The sequence below is a fragment of the Aquila chrysaetos genome, chromosome 3, assembly GCF_900496995.4.
Source record: "Aquila chrysaetos chrysaetos chromosome 3, bAquChr1.4, whole genome shotgun sequence".
Classification (NCBI taxonomy): Eukaryota; Metazoa; Chordata; class Aves; order Accipitriformes; family Accipitridae; genus Aquila; species Aquila chrysaetos.
Window position 1 is genome coordinate 18,843,480 of NC_044006.1, and position 21,493 is coordinate 18,864,972.

The following is a 21,493-nucleotide window of genomic DNA, read 5'->3' on the forward strand; positions in this document are numbered from 1 at the left end:
GAACTCAGTATGTGATATGCATAAATCCAGAAGGAATTTTTTAAAATGCAGCAGAGCACATAGTGTGCCAAGTTAAGAAATCAAGTAATCAGTTGGATAAGCATTCTTCAAAGAAAGGGGAAAATTGGAAAACCCTAAAAAGTAACTCAGAATATTCGTTTTCTGCACATCCACAGATGGGACAGATGCTGCATCCTTTGGCTTCACATCTCTTGGATTCTGATTCTTGTCCAAGTGAATGGGAAACTCATGCATTGGGGGGGAGGGGGGAGAGGGGAGAAAAAGGGGGTATAGGCACCAAGAAACTCTTCCAAACAATTTCTGTCTGTGAAGGAGACCATTTCAAACATTGGTCCGTAGCATATTCCGTCTGTCACAGCTCTCATTGGTTTACAGAAACCAACTGAATTTTCTGCTTGTGAAGAAACAAAAAGGCACACACTGCAGAGTGTGATTAGGCTCTGACAAGATTATCATGCATGTAGGAGTAAGTACCCTTCCTCATTACCCCAAAAGGGAGTAAGCTCCGTTATGGACAGAAACCTTTAGGCTGTTCATCAAAGCTAGAAATTACTCTTCCATCTGAGCAGTTACAGCAGAATATAGTGTAATTAAACAATACCCAGCTAGAAGAAAGTACATCCTTTTGTGGTAGTTAAACTGTGAGTCTCTTGAATCAAACCCAGTAATCAAAGCAGGACTCTCTGGATTTAAAAATGTGCATTTTTATATGCTGAGATGAAAAGTCATAATTTTATGTTCTTATCTGCATACCTAGAGTTCACAGAGCAACATGTAGCAAGTAGATTAACTTAACTCTCACACAGGACACACAAATATTCAGGTTAATTTTAGAGTTAACCTTTTGTAGTGAACGTGAGTGGTTTCACTGAAAGTCAGTAAGTCTTGGCTTGAGACAAAAAGCTGTAAAAGGAAAATTAAGATAGAATAATTAGCCAGTCTTTTGTGACTCTGCTTTAAGTCAGCAGCTTCTGAGGGAGCTCATTTGGGGAAGAAGTTGAACACTGCCTTAAAAAGTGGAATTATTGTCTGAAGAGAACTGTCTGAGAATTTGGATCTTGATACTTCAAGCTTTGAGAAAGTTTATATGATTCTCAAGTCTGAAGAAATCTTAGTTTATAAATTAATGGCAACATTTTTCTAAATGCCAGCACGGCAGTATTAATCTGGTGTCTGCAAATCAAGCTGTGTTTTGTTTTGTTCAGCGTTGTCAGAAGCAAAGACAGCTGGAATTTGAATTTGTCCAGCAATGATAATGTATGAAGCAGCTTAAAAGGCAGCTTTCCCCCCTTGCCACTGTGCTGGCCTCGTTAACGATTGTAGTCTTGCACAATTTCTCAGTTGGCTGGGTGTAAAGTGCCTTTGGAGGAGGACATAGTGGCTCTGTCCCTGCTGGGTTTTTTAGATAATTCGAAACTGCTTTCAGGCATAGTCAGCTCAGGACATATTTGTGCTATCATTGCTAACCTGTAGTGATAAGAAAACATGATGCAATAGACTGTAGTGACCAGTGATGCAGAATTGTCAGTACAAGCTTGCTGGGTAAATGGTTCCCCAAACTCTTGGTGACATGGTGTAAACCACATTAGCACCAGGACAGTATATACTGATGACAAAACACCCCTTCTATAGCCATAATTGCTGTTTGAGCCTCATCCTGTTTCTCTGCGGTGTGGGTAGGAATTGTCATAGGAGACAATGGGATGTGTTGCTAAAGGAAGGGTTCCAGCTTTGAACTGAGTCACTGGTATGTTAATTACTTACATGAGGATAGGGCAGGATTTGGATCACGTGGTGACAAGCACTGATTTACAAGAGGAAAGGGTAGTGCTAAGCCAACCCACACAGCAAATGCAGAAAGCTGGAGCAAAGCCCTGGTCCTGCACCACAGAGTGATGCTGTTTGGTATTCTTGGCCAGGCAGGGAGAAGAGGGTAAAATCTGGATTATCCTCTTTAAAAGCATGTTCCTGTGTTTATCCTTAACTAACTGCTGCACACAGGTACTTTATGGGAATAAATTAACATCAGCAAAATTATTTGTGATCTTCAGATGCAGTGTTACTGCAGAGATGTGAAGTAGTAGCACTCATCAGAAGTAGATGGTTAGAAGTTAAGCAGCAGTGATTCTTGGTGTTGTTTTTATGCCATATGATACCAAAATTGCTTTCTCTTATGAAATACATATTTACTCCTCAAAGGATGGAATTCATTTAATTTACAATCACCCAGGTAAAGACTAGAAGTTTAGTCTCCACCTGATCTCTGGGCCCTCTAGAGTATCACTGGAAACAGAAAGGCATTCAGAAAGTCGTTTATTCCCTCTGCATTAGACACCCATGCTGTGACCCAGAGCTGCCTATTTCTCTCTCCATCAAAGAGAGGGCCCAGACAGCTGACTTAAGCTAGACACCTAGCTTTTAGATGGGTACAGAGATAAAATGGACTTCATCCACAGAAAGCAATTTTGATTTTGATGTACCAGAAGTGCAAAACCTTACTGTAAAACAGATTGTAGCAGAGCACTTACATTCCAGCCACTAGATGAAGGTTAGGTGTTTACCATCATTCCTCAGTGTTGCTGACATATGAAGACAACTTCAAAAGGTTGGTAATTAACACCTTTTGAATGAACAGTTTGAATCCAGTTCAGAATGCCTTCCTACAACAGTTTTACCCATCTGACATATATTTGTGGTCATCTTTTTAACTCTCTTTACCTGCACAAAATAAGGTACTTGTATTGGAACTGTTATATTCACCCAAATGAGTTATCAGTATCAGCTTTGCAGGCAAGAAAAGGATGTTTTCCATACGGTGGTCACTGGGGGAGTCTCATGGGGCATGAACACCTTTGTATGCCCATGACCTGTGCAATGGGTGACAATGGCTGAAATTCTGGGCCACCTGCAGAACCAGGTAGAAATTTGCCCCAGCAAATTCAATTTGCAGAATTTTGCAAGTGCCCTCTTTCGATGTTGAGAGTAGTTCTGCCTTGGCTCCAGATTTCTTAGGATAACCCCATTCATTAGCAAGGAGGAACAAAAATAAACAGAGACAGGCATGAGTGTATTGTAATTGACTGTGATTTAGGAAACACTATGCTTGTCAGAGGCACTTAATGGGAGGTATATAGAAATCTATCAACATTATCAGAATGAAGCCAATGGCTTTGTTTAGGTTCCCATGAACACTGTTTCACAAACATAAGGCACAGTTTGTTATCCTCAATTTCTTCTTCTCTTTTTTTTGTGTGTGAGTTTTTGTCTCTTCTCTTTATTAGGCTTGGAAATCTCATGGGATGGAGACAGTTTTGTGGAAGTCATGGCTGCACCACATCTGAAAAGCAAACTCTGTGGTCTGTGTGGCAATTACAACGGGCACAAGCGAGATGACCTGATTGGGGGGGACGGGAATTTTAAGTTTGATGTGGACGACTTTGCCGAATCCTGGCGCGTGGAGTCCAATGAGTTCTGCAGCCGCCCGCAGAGAAAACCTGTGCCTGAGCTCTGTCATGGGACGGTCAGGGTGAAACTCCGAGCTCACCGGGAATGCCAGAAACTCAAAGCATGGGAGTTTCAGAGCTGTCATTCAAGGGTGGATTATACCACATTTTACCGGTAAGCGTGGCTTGCTGTGGAGGGAGATAGTAAGTTACTATGCGAGGGGAAAAACCACATGGCCCAATTTCAGTAGCATTTGAGCACATGCTTTGAGCTTCTTTTGCTAAGAATTAATATACAGAGTTACATTATGATGAGCTTTTCTGAGTCAGGAATCAGAAGAAGATGGTCCTGAGCTAATAAAGACCCGAGCAGCCAACAGTGAGAAAGGCAGGCAGGCAGGCTTGAGACTGAGGAGGAGGGGGAAGAGCCTTCAAAACATTTTGGTAGGATCTTTCTGATTTCAAAGTCAGCTGTAAAGTTGAGGCTGACTAATTGCTATTGCTTGTGGTCCAGAGAAGTGTGTCTTCCCAGAAGCATTTTGAAAATGACTTTATTAAAGCAGGGATATTAAATATTACTACTGCCTCTTGGATGGTGTAGTTTGTGGATTGAGAGTTTGAAAGGAGGGAGTTAAGAAAAAGTTCAGTGCATGCCCATCCTGCCCTGGGAGCAAAGGAAGACAGACGAGGATTAGAAGCCTTGTCTGAGTGAATTATTTAAGATTTTTTATCTTTAAAATGCTTCCAGTCTAAACCACAGAGACATCATTTCTGTTCTTTAATTGGCATGAGTTTATTTGCCCCTCACTCAGTAAATAAAATTGGCTTTTCTTTTGATTGCCTGACATAAAAGATAAAAGCAAGCTGAGTCACAGTTGTATGATGGCGGATGGAGCTGCCTGATCTCTGTGCTCCCAGCTTTCCCCACTTGCACACATCTGCTGAACTATTGGGCTTATTAGGAAAAGGTTCCTAAAATGACTCCATTTCCCTTATGAATTGCCCTTCCTCTTCTTTTATAATGAGACAGAAAAACTTTTATCTACCCCAGCAGAATACGTCTGGGACTGGGAAATGCTAGAAGACACGCAGATTGGCTTGTAGCCTGTGTGCTTCTGCATTTAGTTTGCTATAGTGTATCCCTGTGCTAGGAGCCTGGCAAAGAGTGAAGATCATGTTGTGTGCAGGTTATAATACTTTGTCTTTTCCAATGGCTGGAGGCACAGCAGAGAGCACTAGGGATGCTAACACACACACATAGGGTCTGTTGAATGCATTTTAGCAACATTACCATCTCACTTCCATGGTCCTTTAAAGGTAAGTGATGACAATGCAAATGGAAAACAGGCACAGGGAGTTTTGTTTCATTTTGCAGTGGATTTTTAGTCCCTTTTTTAAAGTAGCTCGTGGTTAATTTAGTGCAATATACTTCCTGACACCACAGCGGAAAATGATTTATATTTTGGCTACAGCAGCCAGAAAAAAAAGCTCTACATGCTTGCACACAAGAATTACCGTAGAGCATTTCTGTTCCTTTAAAATGATGTCTTCTATTTGTCCTGGAAAGACAATGAAATCAAACAAGTATTTTACTTGATTAGGTCCGTTTGTAGAAAAGTCTATTTTTCACTAAGGAAACTTTCTGTTGAAATTACTGTTATATTGTGTCAGAAGTAGCTGTTCGTTTGCTTCAATTTAGATGTTGCTAGCTGTTAGAATGCTCAGCTACAGGAATCAAAGATAAAATATTAATTAAAATTAAATAATGGTGTTTAGTAGAATGCTACTTCTTGTTAGAAACTGACAATGTTGTAACAAGCAATTTATTCAATGACCATGGCCATTTTTCATACTAGGAAATTCCCACAAGGAGGTAATGATTATGGGACATACATTCAAGAAAGTTCTGGGAACCCTTCTAACATAAATCTTTGTATATATAAATATGTGTGTGTGTGTACATAAGTATAAATATGAGTACTTAAGAGATTTGTATTTTTCTTTTTTTTTTTCAAAGAACCCATTGCTGGTGGTGTACTTCTGCGGAAAATTTAAATTACTATTAAAAGAAATTTAAATTAACATTTACAGCTTTTTACTGAGGTCTTTTATAAAAGAATATTTAGTCAATGTTTTCTAATTTCAGGCTAGGTTTAACTAAAATTTTTCCAATTCTGCTTTTCTAACTATGAACAAGCTTCTAGCATTAGAGAAGTGAAGAGGCAGAATGGTAGAGTCAGTTTCTTTAATTTTTCTATTAATTTCCTCTTTGAATTGACTAGCTTCTCAGTTTTTACCCTCCAACATTATGTATTATGGAATTTTTCCATTTGAAATACTGCATTCTCAAGAGTTAACCTTTCTTGGTCATTCTTGCCTGTATTATCAACATTGCCTCATTTTCATTATGCTGCTCTGGTAGTGACCTGCTGTTAATAAGAATTCTCAGAAATAGAAATAAACTCAGCAGGAACATTATGAATTAGGGTGTGTTTTCTCCAAATACCAAAAAAGGCAGCAAACAATGCATTAGAAACCTTTGTCTGACATTGTGTTAGTGAGGAGATTTCTGTGAAGACGTCTCAAATTAATTTTAAGTCTCATTCTTTTTACAGCTGTAGTTTCTCCTTTTGTTAGCCATCCAAAAACATATACATACAGCAAGATTGTCATGATTGTTAGGTGAAAAGGATATGGTTAATGTTTTAAAGAGTAGAGATCTAGCTGCATGGTTGTGGAGTGAAGAACAGCTAACTCCTGAGCTTCACGTTGATAGATCTGTGACACCTTGGGAGAAATGGTTGTGCACCTTGCCCTTAACCCTTTTTTTGATGCTGTGACTTTGGTGACTTGTGTTTCTCTGCAAAGTGCATGGTAGAAGAAAGCACAATATAAGCGAACAAGAAAGCATTTTGAAATAGTCCAGACTGCAAACTGACAATTTTAGCATCTAATTTTACACCAGCCTTATAATTCTTTGTTTTGTAACTAGACACATTTTATGGGCTTTTAATTGTGGTTTGTTTTGTTTAGTTTTGGGTTGGTATTTTTTGTTTGTCTTTAATGCATTGCTAGTTGTTCAGTACTCATGAGTAATACTCTAAAAATAAACCTTAGGATTGAACTTTAGGGAGGCAAGTTCATTAAGCAGGGAAACAATTTTGAATTTCCATGAGATTTTGGTGAAGTCTGGGTGAAGAAGAGATTTAGCAGTGACAGTCATCACCATTGACACTTGTCTATTTTGATATTTTAATATAGCTAAGCATCCTGGATTAGTCCTTGCCAAAAAAAGAAAAAGTTATCAAGGTTATTCAGTAGCAGGTTTTTAGAGGGGATACTTTGACCATGTATGAAATAAAGCTTGCACTTAGACTCCTGAAGCTGCTCTTGAATATAAGCAGCACTAAAGATAGGTGATACCATCTGAATTTCTCCTGCTGCTGTTACCAGAAAAAGCTCTATCACATTATCAAGAAATATTATGGTACTATTTAAGCTCCTGGATGAGGATTTGGGGAGCTTAGGGGACTTGAGGGAAGAAAAGGACTTTCTGTGCTCAGCAAGCCCTACCTCATGACTGATCTCGTATATCTTTGAGCTGTGCTGGAGCAGGGGCCTGGAGGCAACTCCAGCCCTGGTGAGGCCAGGGAGCAACGTGGCATGGGGGGCAGGTCCCCAGTGTGCCCCCATGCCTGCTTTGTTTGGCCATGGCTGACACCTCTCAGGAGCCTCCTTGGGAGGCACAGGAGCAGGCAGCCCCAAACAGGGGTGCAGGGACCGCAGTGAGAGAGGCATAGCAGCGCTGCTCCATACAGGGACAAGTTGGGCTACAGGAGACACTATAAAGGAAGGCACAGGACTAATACTCCTAGTAACACCTGCCCTCATTAGCATCTCTGGCTTTCTAGCAGGGTTTTTTTTTGATAGTTTGGTATCAACAACAGATTTGGAACATGACATCAATGTGATATCAGTATATCACCCATCTCTAATACACCTACACAGCAGCTGTGTTCATAAATGACTAGTTAGACATTGCTCAAGACATTTACTACTGCCATAACTTTGGAAAAATATTCAATGCCTTGTTTTTGCCATGCAGTAGATTTCCCCATTTGAGATTGGGAAGTTTGTGCTCATAACTCTTGAGACAAATCTTTTTATTGTTATTACTCTTCCTATTATTATCATCATTATTATTATTATATATTTTTGTTAGTGTTGCTATTATTATTATTACTACTATGACATTTTTAACAGACAACAGCATACCAAATAATTAGTTACTCTTTTTCTCTTTTGTAATTGTCCTAAGAGGTATGTTTTTCCCTTGAACACTCAAATTTAATTTTATTCAGTATTTCATGGCAAGCAGTAATTAATGTAGTAATAGCCTCATCTGTTAATCAAATATGTTCAGGAATTGCAAATCTATTGCAATTCTTGTCTCAAATGTTCCTTGTGACTGTGCTGACATTCCTCCATCTTAGCTCCCGGTTAATCAGATAATGAGTTTCTGTTTCAGTCAACCAATTAACTTTATGCAGTTAACTGCTGAAGCCTTGCAGTTTTTCCACTTAACTAGAGAAAATATTATTGTTTAGAGTTAGAGCATAAATCACAATGTTGTGTAGTCCGTCAGCTCCCTGTTAAGTTTGACAGATACGCCATGAATGACTGCAGAGAGCATGTGAGCTGTAGCATTGCTAAGTTAATTAAAAGCTCTATATAAAAGATGGGGACCAAGGGTTTGTGACTTCGAAGCAGAAGGTTTGAAGGTTTTTTTCCCTGTTAACAATGATGTCCTACAGCTGTAAAATTCATGTGGTTATGCCCCTATGTTCACTGAGCAGGATGGTGCAAAAGAAATAGGGTAGGAAGGCTTTACAGAGGGATCTGGACAGGCTGGATCGATGGGCTGAGGCCAATTGCATGAGGTTCAACAAGGCCAAGTGCCGGGTCCTGCACTTTGGTCACAACAACCCCATGCAGCGCTACAGGCTTGGGGGGAAGAGTGGCTGGAAAGCTGCCTGGCAGAAAAAGACCTCAGGGTGCTGGTTGACAGCCAGCTGAATATGAGCCAGCAGTGTGCCCAGGTGGCCAAGAAGGCCAAGAACATCCTGGCTTATATCAGAAATAGTGTGGCCAGCAGGACCACGGAAGTGATCGTTCCCCTGTACTCGGCACTGGTGAGGCTGCGCCTCCAGTACTGTGTTCAGTTTTGGGCCCCTCACTACAGGAAAAACATTGAGGTGCTGGAACACGTCCAGAGAAGGGCAACCAAGTTGGTGAGGGGCCTGGAGCACAAGTCTTATGAGGAGCGGCTGAGGGAACTGGGGCTGTTTAGCCTGGAGAAAAGGAGGCTGAGGGGAGACCTTATCACTCTCTACAACTACCTGAAGGGGGGTTGTAGTGAGGTGGGTGCTGGTCTCTTCTGTCAGGTGGCTGGAGATAGGACGAGAGGAAATGGCCTCAGGTTGTGGCAGGGGAGGTTTAGATTGGATATTAGGAAAAATTTCTTTACTGAAAGGGTTGTCAGGCATTGGAACAGGCTGCCCAGCAAAGTGGTTGAGTCACCATCCCTGGAGGTATTCAAAAAGCGCGTAGACAAGGCACTTCACAACACGGTTTAGTGGGCATGGTTGACAGTTGGACTCGATGATCTTGAAGGTCTTTTCCAACCTAAATGATTCTATGATTCTATGATTCTATGGAATGTAGGCTGAAGACTGACTTCAGAAAAGCCCCTTTCAAGAGTTAAAAGCGTGGGTGGAACTGGGATCTCTGAAGCCCTCTGTTTGCTGCCAAGGGTGCGTATTGCAAAATTCTCCCTGCAAGGTTTTCTGGTCCTGGCTGTGCATGTGGGTGCAGCACTTTTCTGCGCTGCTCCAGCTGAGGCTTAGCTGCTCCAGGGCTCGTCTGTGGTGTAGCCAAAGGGTGGCTGTAGCTCTGACTGCTCACCAGGGTGACTCCAGCTCTCCCAGCTCCTGCTCCTGCACCAACCTCCACATCTGTCTTTCCACCCACCCCAGGGCAGAGCTTGTCTGTCCCCCAGACAGTGCCAGTGGTGTTGGCTTGAGAAAAGGACCGATGGCATAAAGCCATGGCTGGTCCCCTTGCAGACCTGGCACAGAGCAGGGGCCATTGCTCCCACTTGCCCTTATGCTAAGGTAGGGATGTTCCTGTGCCTGTCAGACTGCTGGTCTGAAGCTGGCCCTGAGTCTGGGTACTAGCAGCAGTGTAACCACAACAGAGAGGAGCTCAGGTTGAAACAATTTAGTCAGCTTCTTGGGCAAATTGTCACTGAGCAGCTGTACAACCCAGGGAGCTTCTGGTTAGAAAGGAATTAAAAAATATTTGAAATAATAATTGTATTTTTTTAAGCAAATCTGCACTAGGACTTGAATTTCCTATGAGCTAGATGCTCCACTTTCCAGTCTGCTCAGTTCAGCAACTTTGAGTCTTCCATCCATTTGAAGTTACCACTGGAGCTTTAGTTGCTTGCATTGTTATGTGCTGCTTAATTCAGGCTTTCTCTCCAGAAATACTCTGTTTTATGTCATTCTACTTATACAAGGTGATTCTTTGCAGATCTGCATTGGAGAAATGTGCGAAGGGCTAAGCCTAAATGCATAAGCACTGAGAGAGCTGGTGTTCCCAACACTTACAAGAGCACTGGTACTTGGGAACACATTCTCCATGCATATCTGGCCGGGCTGCCTGCTGCCTATACTTTATGCCCCTATACAAATCAACATGATTCCCCAAACCACTTCTAAATGTCAGCCTGTGCATCTTGTGTAAGGCTGTGATGAACTCACTGACATAACAGGTAAGAGGCACCGTGACTTACACCGCTGGTGACTGACAGTGCTAACAAATGAGAGAAAATGGACTTTGTAGTCTCTGATGCACTTTGGGATTTCTAGCAGCAAGCATCAAACTTTGCTACCTATACACTGATGGTAAGGAGTACTGCAAAAATACCACATGTATATAAGTCTATAGATCACCACTGTTTTAAGCCTTTTCCCTGAAGTGTTTTTCATCTGATGTAGCCAAGAGTGAGTGCAAGCTGCCAGAAGAATACTGCTTAGATTTAAGGATTAGAAGTTTGGATTTGGACAAATAGATTGAGTAGTCAGAAAAGGTAAATCTGAATCCAAGCTGAGCTCAATTATCTGCAGATCATGATTCCTTGTCATCATTCCCCACACCCCTGCCCCTGGTGGGATATTTTTCATGTAACCAAGCCCCATACACTTGTGTCTGTTTAGAAAAGTACCTCAGGAATTTGGGGCTAGAAAACATTCTTCTCTCTGTATCAGTGGTTATTACAGCTGTAAAACATTGAAGCAGTGCCAGAGGATTCACAGATGTCTCCTTTCCTGTTGAGGTATTGGGAATGGGGGGGATAAGGGTGGAGAGGGCTCCAAAATCTGACAAGACAATGGTGTTGGACAGACACCATTCACCTGGGACCGTCCGTGGCTTGCTTCCAGCCGAGAAGCACATGCCTCCCCAATGACCCACTTTGTGCTTCCCTATATGGAAAGTTAATGATTTTTTTTTTTAACAAGGAAAGATTTTTTTGTAGGAAAACCAGATGAAGCAACATACTGCTCTGCAATTAAAACCCAGGGAAGTTTCCCTTCCTTCAAAGGATGGCATGTCTGGAATGTGTTTGTTTTGCTTACCTAATCACAAGCCTACCTGACGCTGTCCTTATACACTGAATGAGATGTTATTTCCTACTGGTTGCAAGTGCAATATGAGGCTTCTTTTCTCTTTTCCAGGAAAGAACTCAATTTGTGGTTATCATGCATGCAGGTATATAGAGACTTATTACAAAAACCTGCTTCTGCCTAGTAAAACTTCATTTCTTTCTGGTTTATTACCTGGCTCAATGAAATTCAAGTCAGGTGTTTCATAACCAAATATTGTCTTCCTCATTGCCCAGTGTCTGACAGATGTGAGACTCTGCGTATGAAAATGTAAGGTCAGTTTGACTGAGACAAAAATGATCCTGAAGGATGGTAGGAACTATGGGGAAGGGAGGAGAGGGGGAAACATCTAACAGAAAAGCAGGGTACCATAAATGCCCTTCGCATTTATCAATATGGACTGCATTCTTAGAACTTGTTGTTCCTGGACTACCTTTAACAGAGGTTTGGTAGGGTGATTTGGTTTGTTTTTCTACAGTGCCTTGGAGTCATGGGATAATATCCTGATTAATTGAAGTCGATGGGAATTTTGCTATATTTGGGTGACAGTTTTTCATCATTGTGACTGTTCCTGTCCCATGCAGGTTTATTACGCTAATCTCTCACATCAGTTAGTAATCCTTGCTTAGCCTTCTCACTATCTGCTGTACCACAGACAACTTAAGAAAGCTTCAGCTGGTTCAGAGACAGCGGTTCCATTCTTTACTGGGGTAGACAAAATGAAACGCATTCAGATCGGTGCTCCCAGATCCTGTCTGCTTGCCACTTTTTTCCTAGGGGAAATCTAAGGAGTGGCTTTCCAAGGCAGAAGACCTAATTTGGCCACAGACAACTGAGAGATCCTTTCTGTGTTTCGTTAACTTGAGTTCACTCATGGTTCTTTCTTCTTGGCTGTAAGAAATTTGTAGAAAAAACTTGCAATGCTATGTCTGCTGTCCCTCACATTTTTCAAAGCTTATCTGATAGGCTTTTAAACATGCCCTAGGCATAACTTCTTTCATATAGAGTCCCCCATCTCAAATATCCTTATTAAAGCTGCAATCTTAAAATGCCACTATTTCACAGTAAGCATGAGTGTGCCCTAGGACTTTTATGGCAAAATACAAGCACATCACTGTTGCATACACTAATATGTATTTTTGGAAAGGGCCCTTTCACATTCTGGAAAACACCCCTAATGTTTCAGTAATATAATACAATGCAGGATTGTTAAAAAGAAGAGGAGAGCAGGTGTGAGGAGGAACTGGTAGAAAAGCAGAGTGATATCCTCCCTTGTGGAAATGTTTTAAAAGATGCCACCTGCTATTTGGTGCAGCTTGATCTATTGCCAAAGCAAAAATATTTGCAACACTGAAGTATTCTTTTTAGCTGTGAAAATGAATCCCATTTTTTGGAGAGATGCTATTCAGAAAAGTCGTCAGCATCATCAGAGGAAACCACCCTATGTCTCTATCAGGTACCGCAGAATTTTAACTACAGCTGCTACAAAATCCAAGACCTCTGTTCAATCTCTTTTTAATTAATCTCTAAGACATGTTCACAGCAGGGCTTTCTTTGCTAGTTTGTTTTAATTTAATTTTAGCTTCTTATGTTTTAAACTTTATTGCAGTATTGATTTTAAATAAAATCCAGAGATACTTAGCTGATGGTAATATGTCTATTTCCGTGTATAAATAATGCAAGAAACCAGCCTCTGGTTGGGATCTCACATTCTCCCTTGGGCAGAGGCTATTAAGTGTTGCAAGGAAGAGGAAACCCACCCATACTGTAGCTGGCCAACTGTGCCATGTCATACATGGTGGAGAAATCGCTTTCAGGCCCCTGAGATGATCAGTTTACATCTCATAGCATGAAATTTTAATTACCTTTCCTTTAACATGCATAACTGCAAAGCTACTATATTTCAGCTCCTTTTTAAAGCCACCTGCAGTATATCCTGCCTAATTAGACACACAGCAAAGATGAACGAGGGTGTTTATAAGCAGGCAAATGAGACGAATTTGTGGGAAACGTTTTAAAAATAAGCTTAACTTAATCCTCCTGTTATTCTTATGAGTTCATTTATGCTTCTGGCAGGATAACCAGACAAAGCAGGCCATGAGCTGTGACCAGCACAAAAAACTTTTCTGTAGAAAGTTGGCCTTAGGAAGGTTTTGACAGCTCTGAGCAGCTTATTGAGCTTGCTCACGCTGTCATTCAGAGAGGTGACTTGCTGCATGTGAGGGGTCCATTCTAGAAGCTTTATATAGGTTAGATTTAACTGAAAACTTTCTTGTGGGTGTTTTTAATAGCTGAAGGTTTTTCCTCCAGTTTTGCTGTTGTTTCCTAAATCTCACAGGGCATCCAAAAAATCTGGAGTTTTCCCAGTCTTTGAGACCTCTGGGGACCTTTGCATTCTGTCAGCTTTTTAGTAGCTCTCTGTGGTATAAAGTAGCAATCTGGTGTAAAGGCAAATCTGCTCATCTCCTGTCCGTCCCTGTAAGGGCTCGCTGTATCGATAGGCATGTGAAGGTCCTGTACTCCACACTTGCTCTCTCAAGTGTGCAAAGTGCTAGCGTGTAAAGCAATTAACTTCTGTTAATTACTCAAGCCTCATTTTTCCTTTAGTCTTCACAACATGTGAAGGAATCAGCACCTCACGTTACTGGTGATTTACGCAGCCTCACAAACAAGTGCAGCATAAGCTGTTTTGGGAGGCCTCTACTGCTGCTGTTCAACCTGCAAAATGTTCGCTCCTTGGGCAGTGGAGCACCGAGAGCAAGAGCAGATCGAGCACCAGGCACCACCAGCATGATGAGAGGCAGGAGCAGCCCTTGTTTAACTGCAAGCACACAGGTCCTACACAGCTGTATGTGGCAGGGCCAGTGCTGATGAGGGCTTGGGGCATGACAGCAAAAGCTCATGACCCCTCATGGCAAATCTTGGCACTGAGGATTATTGTACCCTAGGGCATCACAACACCACAGCAAAGAGCAGACTTGTGGGAAGTAAGAATGGGTGGAGGTACTTGTGCTTATACAGGAATATATATTTATCCATCTCAAATATTTACTATCACAATACGTAATCTTGGGTAAGATACGTGGCACAGGCTGGATGCATGGGTATGTGTGTCAGGTTCACCCACCGTTTAAACAGTTGAGATGCCACTTAGAAACACACCTGAGTGGCTCTGCTCATAATTAACTCTGTCTCTGGTGGACTCGTCAGAGCAGGTGTAGACTTATGCTAACATGGTGACATCTCAAAACTGGAGATTGCCAGTGCCATCTTGGAGCAGGGGTAGAATTAAAATGCCACTGGATCCAAAATGCTCCATAAACAGTCCCTTCCTCACCCAAAGGGAGTGGTAGGGTTATATTTTCACCTAGATGGAGGGCTCTGCATATGTGAGAGCCGGTGCTGTGATTTCACCTCTTCATCATGATATGCAGAGGATGAGGGCATTTAAGTCTCTCCCTGACTCTCACACTTAAGCCAGTTGAAATTAAAATTGGTGGGGAGTGTGCTGGGAATACTGAAGGGAGTTAGAGCCATATGTTTTCTTGCATTCCTGGGTACTCCTATAACTAATATTCTGTTTATATAATATTCCTGAAACATAAAAGCTAAAATAAATCCAGCATGTGAAAATTAATAAGTCATTTCTCTTATGATCAGTCCAGAGGAAGCTGTCGTAAGTGTTAAGGTATTCAGACAGCTGATTTTTGTACATCAGCTCTTAAGTGAGGTCTGTAGTTTACAGAGAGTGCTTAAGGTTATGTAGTCTATGAGTACATGAAGTAAGAGGCTGTTGAGGATGATGGATACCATGGCAGCAAAGAAAAAGTTTACAAAGTTCACTTCCTAAGTGCTCCTTCTTAGCACTTTACATTTTCAAATTGCAGTGTAAACATTTAATTCTCACTGCACACTGGTTTAAAGTTGTTGAAATGAAGAAAGGGTTCTTTGCTGTTCAGGAAGCCAAGAGCAGATTTGAGATTAAAATGTGAAAGTGCCTGGTTCCTGGCCTCAAGCTCCAGTCCTTCTGATGGGATTTAAGGGGTTTCATATGTACAAGAACTGTATTGTCTTAGTCTTGTCAAAGCACAAATTATTCTCAAACTTTCAGAAGAAAGTATTGCTAGTCTTTTTAAGAAGGTACTAAATCTTCTTTGCTCCTGTAAGGCCCAGTTAGATGACAACCTCATTAATACTCCATGCAGTAATGTGTCATTGGCAAGTAAGAACCTTAAAACAAGTCAAAACCTAGTAATGGATTGAGGTATGGGCTTTAAAAGACTCGCTTTTGGAGCAGGAGGAGTCAATATGCAAGAAAAAACCCATACTCTGTTTTCAGATATCAAGGATTTGGCTGAGATTTGAAAGCCCATTTTTGTTGTTTTGCTCATCTATGTGGTTCTTCTCTGTTGTACTGATTTCTCAGTGCATTGTTCATGAAAAAAGTTCCCATACTCTCTGGACAGATATTTTTCATCATGGCAAGGTGATGACATAGATCATAGATGTCCTAGAGGTCCTCAAATGGTGACATAAACTTTCAATGATTTCAAGATTTTCTGTGGGTACAGAAAACTTTTTCAAAAAAGGCTTATAAACTACATGGCATGAGGAATAGACTTGGCCTTGTTTCCAAAGGCAAAGATGATTTGTTGACAATATAGAGAAGGATCACCAAGATATCACCTGAAGGGGTTGAAGGTTGTTCTGTAATCAGAGAACCACACAGATCCCACAAACGAGTGGCTATTTTATCTGCCACTGAGGTTGTTAACATGCCCTCAGACTCTATACATTAATTAGGCTGTGTTTTGTCACCATCTGAAATACGTAGTTCCCACTATTTGCATCGTGATTCCTCATTTTACAGAAGGCCCAGATCTTCACTGCAATCATTAGCAACAAAGATCTGATTTCAAAAATACCCATGAGCACAAAATTGAAATACAGTACACAGACATTTCAGCCCATTAGAAAAGGATATTTGGTTCATCTTCCAGCTCTCCTTTAACTCACCTGTGCTGATCTCCAGATAGTGTGTCTCTCTGGTTAGCTTGATGTCTAGACAATTTCAAACTGGTGTCCATCCATTCCCCACAGATGAAGAACACAGTTAGCAGGCATCTGTGAAAAGCATACTCTGCACAGCCAGGCGAGATCACACAAAACACGGTGACAGAGAGGCAATGAGGGAACAAACTTCTCTGGCAGGGTATTCTCTCACGAGCCTGTGCTTTCTCCCAACACGTCTAGACTGCTGCCTGACTTGACATAATCTATTCCATAGCCATAGCCTGTGTTACGGGGTAGCCAGGCAATATCCCTGGCCAGGATTCCCATCTGGTTTTTGAGGTAAGGAATTCACACTGCGTGGTTCTGTTTATCAGCTGCGTGCAAACTGTGTGCTGTCTTGTAGCCCCCAGAATTTCCTTCACCTATCTCTTTTACTTCTCTTTGTCTCTCAGTGCTGTTCATATTTCTTTCCAAATGATAAAGTACTTGGCCAGGAACGCTTTTTAGTTATGGAATACCACAGGGATTTTTGTCAACATTCCCCATCTATGGAAGTTACAGTTTTATATGGGCAAAGGAAATGTAACTGTGGCACTGGAAATAATAACTCTTGTGACATAAAAAGATGCTATTTGTTATCTGTACCATCCTTGCAGCAGATGCAGGCACTGGGTTCAAAGTCATTCCAAGGTTACATGACCTTGTACATGCTTAGAGACTTGTTGATGGAGTACGTTTGGGTTCCATAATCGTGATGGGCCTGATCGACAGTGATCTATGCAGAATGATTAAAAGCTTTTCTGTATGACTAGGAAGTCAGGACTTGACACGTTTCCTCGGTGTTTATAATTAAAACCCAGAAGAAGATATTAAATAGTTACTGGTTTCTATGTTGTGGTCAATATTGAGATTTATTGACTTGAGAACCAATATTGACTGAGGGGAAACTAAGCTTGATTTTTCCCCTAAGGCCTACCAAGTCTGGATGTTGACTGAAAACAGAAGGTTGCATGGTATAGACATCCAATAGCAACCTTTTCCAAGGATAGGAACTTGTTTCTTTGACTTTCAGAATGACACTGAAGTTTGTTATAATGTTTGTTACAATGCTTTGCAGAAATTAGCATTACAGTGTTGCTTTAAAGAGCCTTTTAATTGTGGATATGCCCCTTTGACATACAGTTGTTGGGGTTATGTAGACTGCATGAAAATGCTGGATTGGTAGCCTAAGGGAGGGAGCATTGTGTGTTGAGTGAGTACAACATGAACAGCAGCAACAGGAGCTTCTTGCAGTGTCCTACCATTATGTTTCCATCTCGGGATGTGACAGCATCACTTGCTGAAGTCCACAGTTGGTATCATCCCTGTATCTATCCAGTCCTTGACTGTCTCAGAATTACTGCAAACAATCTGGTGACTTTTGCGACATAGACTGCTCCTTCCTGGGAAGCAAGAAAATGCAGCTGAACTCATTCCAAGTCACCACTACTCTTGCTTTTGTGTTAGAAGTTTTATCATCTAAAAACATCAGATGCCTGAAGGAGGAGAGTTTGAGCCAGGAAAGTCAGAGATTGGAGCCTGAGCTCATAAACCAACGTATTATGTGACTATCACTCCTACATATACAGCATATGTATTTTTCCCTGCTTCTGACTGTTGCCTGAATTATATACATTGCTGAAGATCAGAACACTGCTATTTTTTTAACAGTCTCTATGAAATTAATCTCTTGCAGATGCTGGCTCGAGGCTGGCAGCATCCTTCGTTTTCAAGCTTAAGGTACTAATAAAATTCTTAAGTCTGCTTTCCATTCAGATGTGAGAAAGCCTTCCAGTTTGACATGAACCAACTCTTTGATTCATTTTTTGTCAGGGGCTAGAGTGGGGCTAGTTCAGCTGTCAGGGCTCTAGACAGAATTGTATTTCACAAAGTAGCCCAATAACCCACTCAACAGTTAGACCCAGAGAAGTAGTGTACCCAGGAGTTTTGTATGCCTCCTTGGCAGCTTGGAGCCTGTCAAATTACACAGTCAGACTGAATTCAGGCTTCTTGGTGGCTCAGCAAAAGGATTGTGTTGTGAGCTGAGTGTGGAATGACCAAGAGAGGATTACTAAGTTATATGCAATAGGAACAGAAACAATTTTTGTAATATTGGGTGTCAACTGCAAGAAAACTAGCTTTATCTTAAGATCAATGGTATTTCTGAAAGCTGGCAAAAAGACACATGATTTAGTTTTCAAGGCTTGTATTGGTTTTGTCCTCCTCTCTTGTAGTGTCCACTGCCTGCTTTGAATGGCAACGTTCTGCAAGCGTAGTGATGCCTTACTTGTGCTTTTGGCTCAGGAAAATGCATTATGTCCTGGTAGCTGGTGTTTTCAGAAAACAGTAATAACTTCTTACAGAGTCTACCAGAAGACAGTTGCCTCAACGTTAAAAATTTTTAGTGTTCCCTTATATATCTTGTAAACATGAATGCTGTCTTCTGTGCGGTAATCCAAATGGAAGTGTGAAAGAATACCTTTTCTTTTTTTTTTTTTTTTGACCCTTTGTTTTCCCCTTTTGCAGTGTAGATGTGACAGTGATGGAGGAACACGTTTACAGGTCTGTGGGGCTGCTGGAAAAAAGATCCCTCCCAGGGCTGTTCACAAAGTGAATCATTAGCCTGACCGTAACAAAAAATATCACCAGAGAACATGCAAGTATTTATCCAAAGGTCACATTCACCCAGAAGGTTTCTCCGCTGCAAGAAGCTCGCAGCTGTGTTAAGATTAAAGAGTGTCAGAGAACCATAATGTGTGTGATTTTTTCACTCCGAGAAAAATATGAGCTGTTTGTTTAACAGCCCCAGCTGAGGGATGCTAGTGTCAGACTGCCTTGGGGCTGTCATATATATTTCCAGTGGATTTTTAGTGTTCAGGAATAATCTCCTTTGATGCATTTATCTGACACATCCTAAGCTCCTGCGATGCCCGGGAGGAGACCTTCCTCCCACTACTCTGAGAACTTTGATAGTCACTCAGAAAAGGGAAGCATAATGGAAACAGCCCAGACAAATGGCTGAGGTCAAAGTCGTGTCCCAAAAATGGAAGTAGCCCAAACGAATCACTTGCCTTCTCACTTGAATGTGCTTCACACGCGGTGGGCCAGGCTACCATGTGATAAACATTTTATCTGCAGCAACATGAAGCTGCTTGGTTGAATAGTCACTGATGGGCTTCAGAGAAGACCCTTGTGTCAGTTTTTATGCATGCGTGTAAGGACACAGTCATGTAGTTCAGTGTGTGGCAACATCTCTATGGCTAATCTTGTTAACCTGCTTCTCCCTTCATTGATAATATTTTTAAGTCAGGAGTAGTGTCATGAGTTTAATACTGATTTAATCAGAGAAGCAAGAGTTTTAGTGGCATAGGGTGCACTGTAGCCTATGGTTGCACGATGTCTCTCTTGGTCTGTTTCTAGCAGATACTATGGGTTTTCTCCTCACCTACCAATAGTGGGCCTGGCTCTTTGAGCTCAGGCAGGGTGCCTTGTGCTTTCAGGACCATGCGCTGGTGTTCTCAGCGGTGGCAGTCCCCAGTAGATGCTGTGGAAAAATGCTGTGGTGGCAGAGAGGGACCTGGAGTGTTGCTGTACTGAATGTTCCTGGGGATGCAATTGTGGTTATCGTTGCATCTGTGGACAGTAAACAAATTAATCATCTGACATTTGTGTTGCAGAAAACACCAGAGAAAAGCCATGAGGAAGTTTAATATAATTTTAATTGCCCTTTGTAATTTCCTACCCACAAGTTATTTAATTCTTTATCAGAGGACTCCACATTGGAGGTGCACATGTGGTGGGTGTGAGGGAGCGATCTGCTGGTCTCTTCTCCTGGGTTTCTATTTTGAGTTGATTTTTCTGAAAACACTCAATGCCATGTTTTTGCTCTGTATTTTAGAGAAGCTTCAAGTGATCACCTCATGAGAAGTAGACCCAACTGCAGACTACACAGAAGATTATAGGCAAATATTTTGACAGCCCAGCAAGAACTCTTTAGCAGCCAGTTAGCAGATTAATGTATTTAGAACCAGTGGGATTAGTAGAGACCTTCAGACTGACAGCTCTCTCAGCAGTGTAGCCATGCTGGTTGTTTGGATCATCTCTGAACCGGCTTTCTGTCTCTGTGAGTTCACATGGTTTTTATGTTGGCTTGATCTGGAGAGTCACAGAAATGATTGTGGGTTGTTAGAAGAGACAGGTTCCCATGTGTGATAGCCTTCATATATGGAAAGCTGCCATAAAACAGAACATGAGGAGAGAGGAAAACACCTGGCTGAACTGGTGTCATGTTTCTATTTTACATCCGAAAAACCTGTCTATATCCAAACTGCACAAGATAAAATACCTTAAATTTGTTGTCTTAGCTTGTGCAGAGCTCCTGGAGGACCTTAGTCAAAGCAGAGCACGCAGCTTTTGGCAGAAAACTCAGAGTTTTGTTGGGGTTTTTTTTCCCTGTTTAATACAAAGGTTATCCAGTCCTAATGAAGGAGAGCAGTACCCACTTTAATGTAATATTTCTCTGTGTTATTATGACACTAAACAGAAAACCTGCAAGCAGTGTGGTGATACACTCAGCTGTAGCCCAGCTAGACACAAGAGAAGACCAGGGTCCCATTGCAAGGAAGTAATACCTTTTCTTCAGGTAGCCAAGGGCTTTCATTTTGAATCTCCAAAGTTTTTTTGTAAGCATAAATTTTTTTTGACACCTTCAGGAGGTGGCTGGTGTTTTGGAGCTGGGTGAATGGGATGTGTGAGGTCTGGTCCCAGCTCTGCCCTGTGTCACATATGAACCCACCCAGGGATACCTCAGTCAAAGTCTTAATATGTAAGTATGCAAGATAAAGCCTCCAAATTCAGAGAGAACCCTTTAAATGGTTGTCAGGTGCTTACTGTACAGTCTATCCAACTCCACTGACCTTATGGTGCAGGTGGGTTAGCTGTGCAGAATGTGGGCAGCCATTTAAACCACTTCCATCCCCATCAGTCCGGAGTTTTGCAGATGCAGACATTGTACCAAAGGCTGAAAACATGCACCTGAACCACCCAGGCAAAAAGTACTTTAAAATTTATTTTGCATCTCTTTTATACATCCACCCTTCTTCTCTGTCTCTCTCTGGTGCTCTAGCTCTGTTGATGCACTCTTGCAAAAGAAAAACCATAACAAAATCTCTCTTTAGAAAGAGATTTTGAAGCAGTGACCTTCTTCTGAACTTTACATCATGGTTTCCATTGGCCGTCATGCTTGGAGTA

General features: G+C 41.6%; 1 protein-coding gene across 5 annotated transcripts in view; it reads left to right on the forward strand.

Moving 5' to 3' along the window:
- Positions 1-21,493, forward strand: part of BMPER (BMP binding endothelial regulator) — a 156,946-nt gene that overhangs the window by 101,672 nt on the left and 33,781 nt on the right. For all 5 annotated transcript variants that reach the window (XR_003922744.2, XM_030009564.1, XM_030009565.1 and 2 more), the window contains one exon: positions 3,303-3,639. Coding sequence is in view for 4 of the 5 variants with exons in the window: in XM_030009564.1 (XP_029865424.1) it covers positions 3,303-3,639 (337 nt within the window). In the remaining variant the exon portion in view is untranslated. The remainder of the gene's footprint in view (positions 1-3,302; positions 3,640-21,493) is intronic.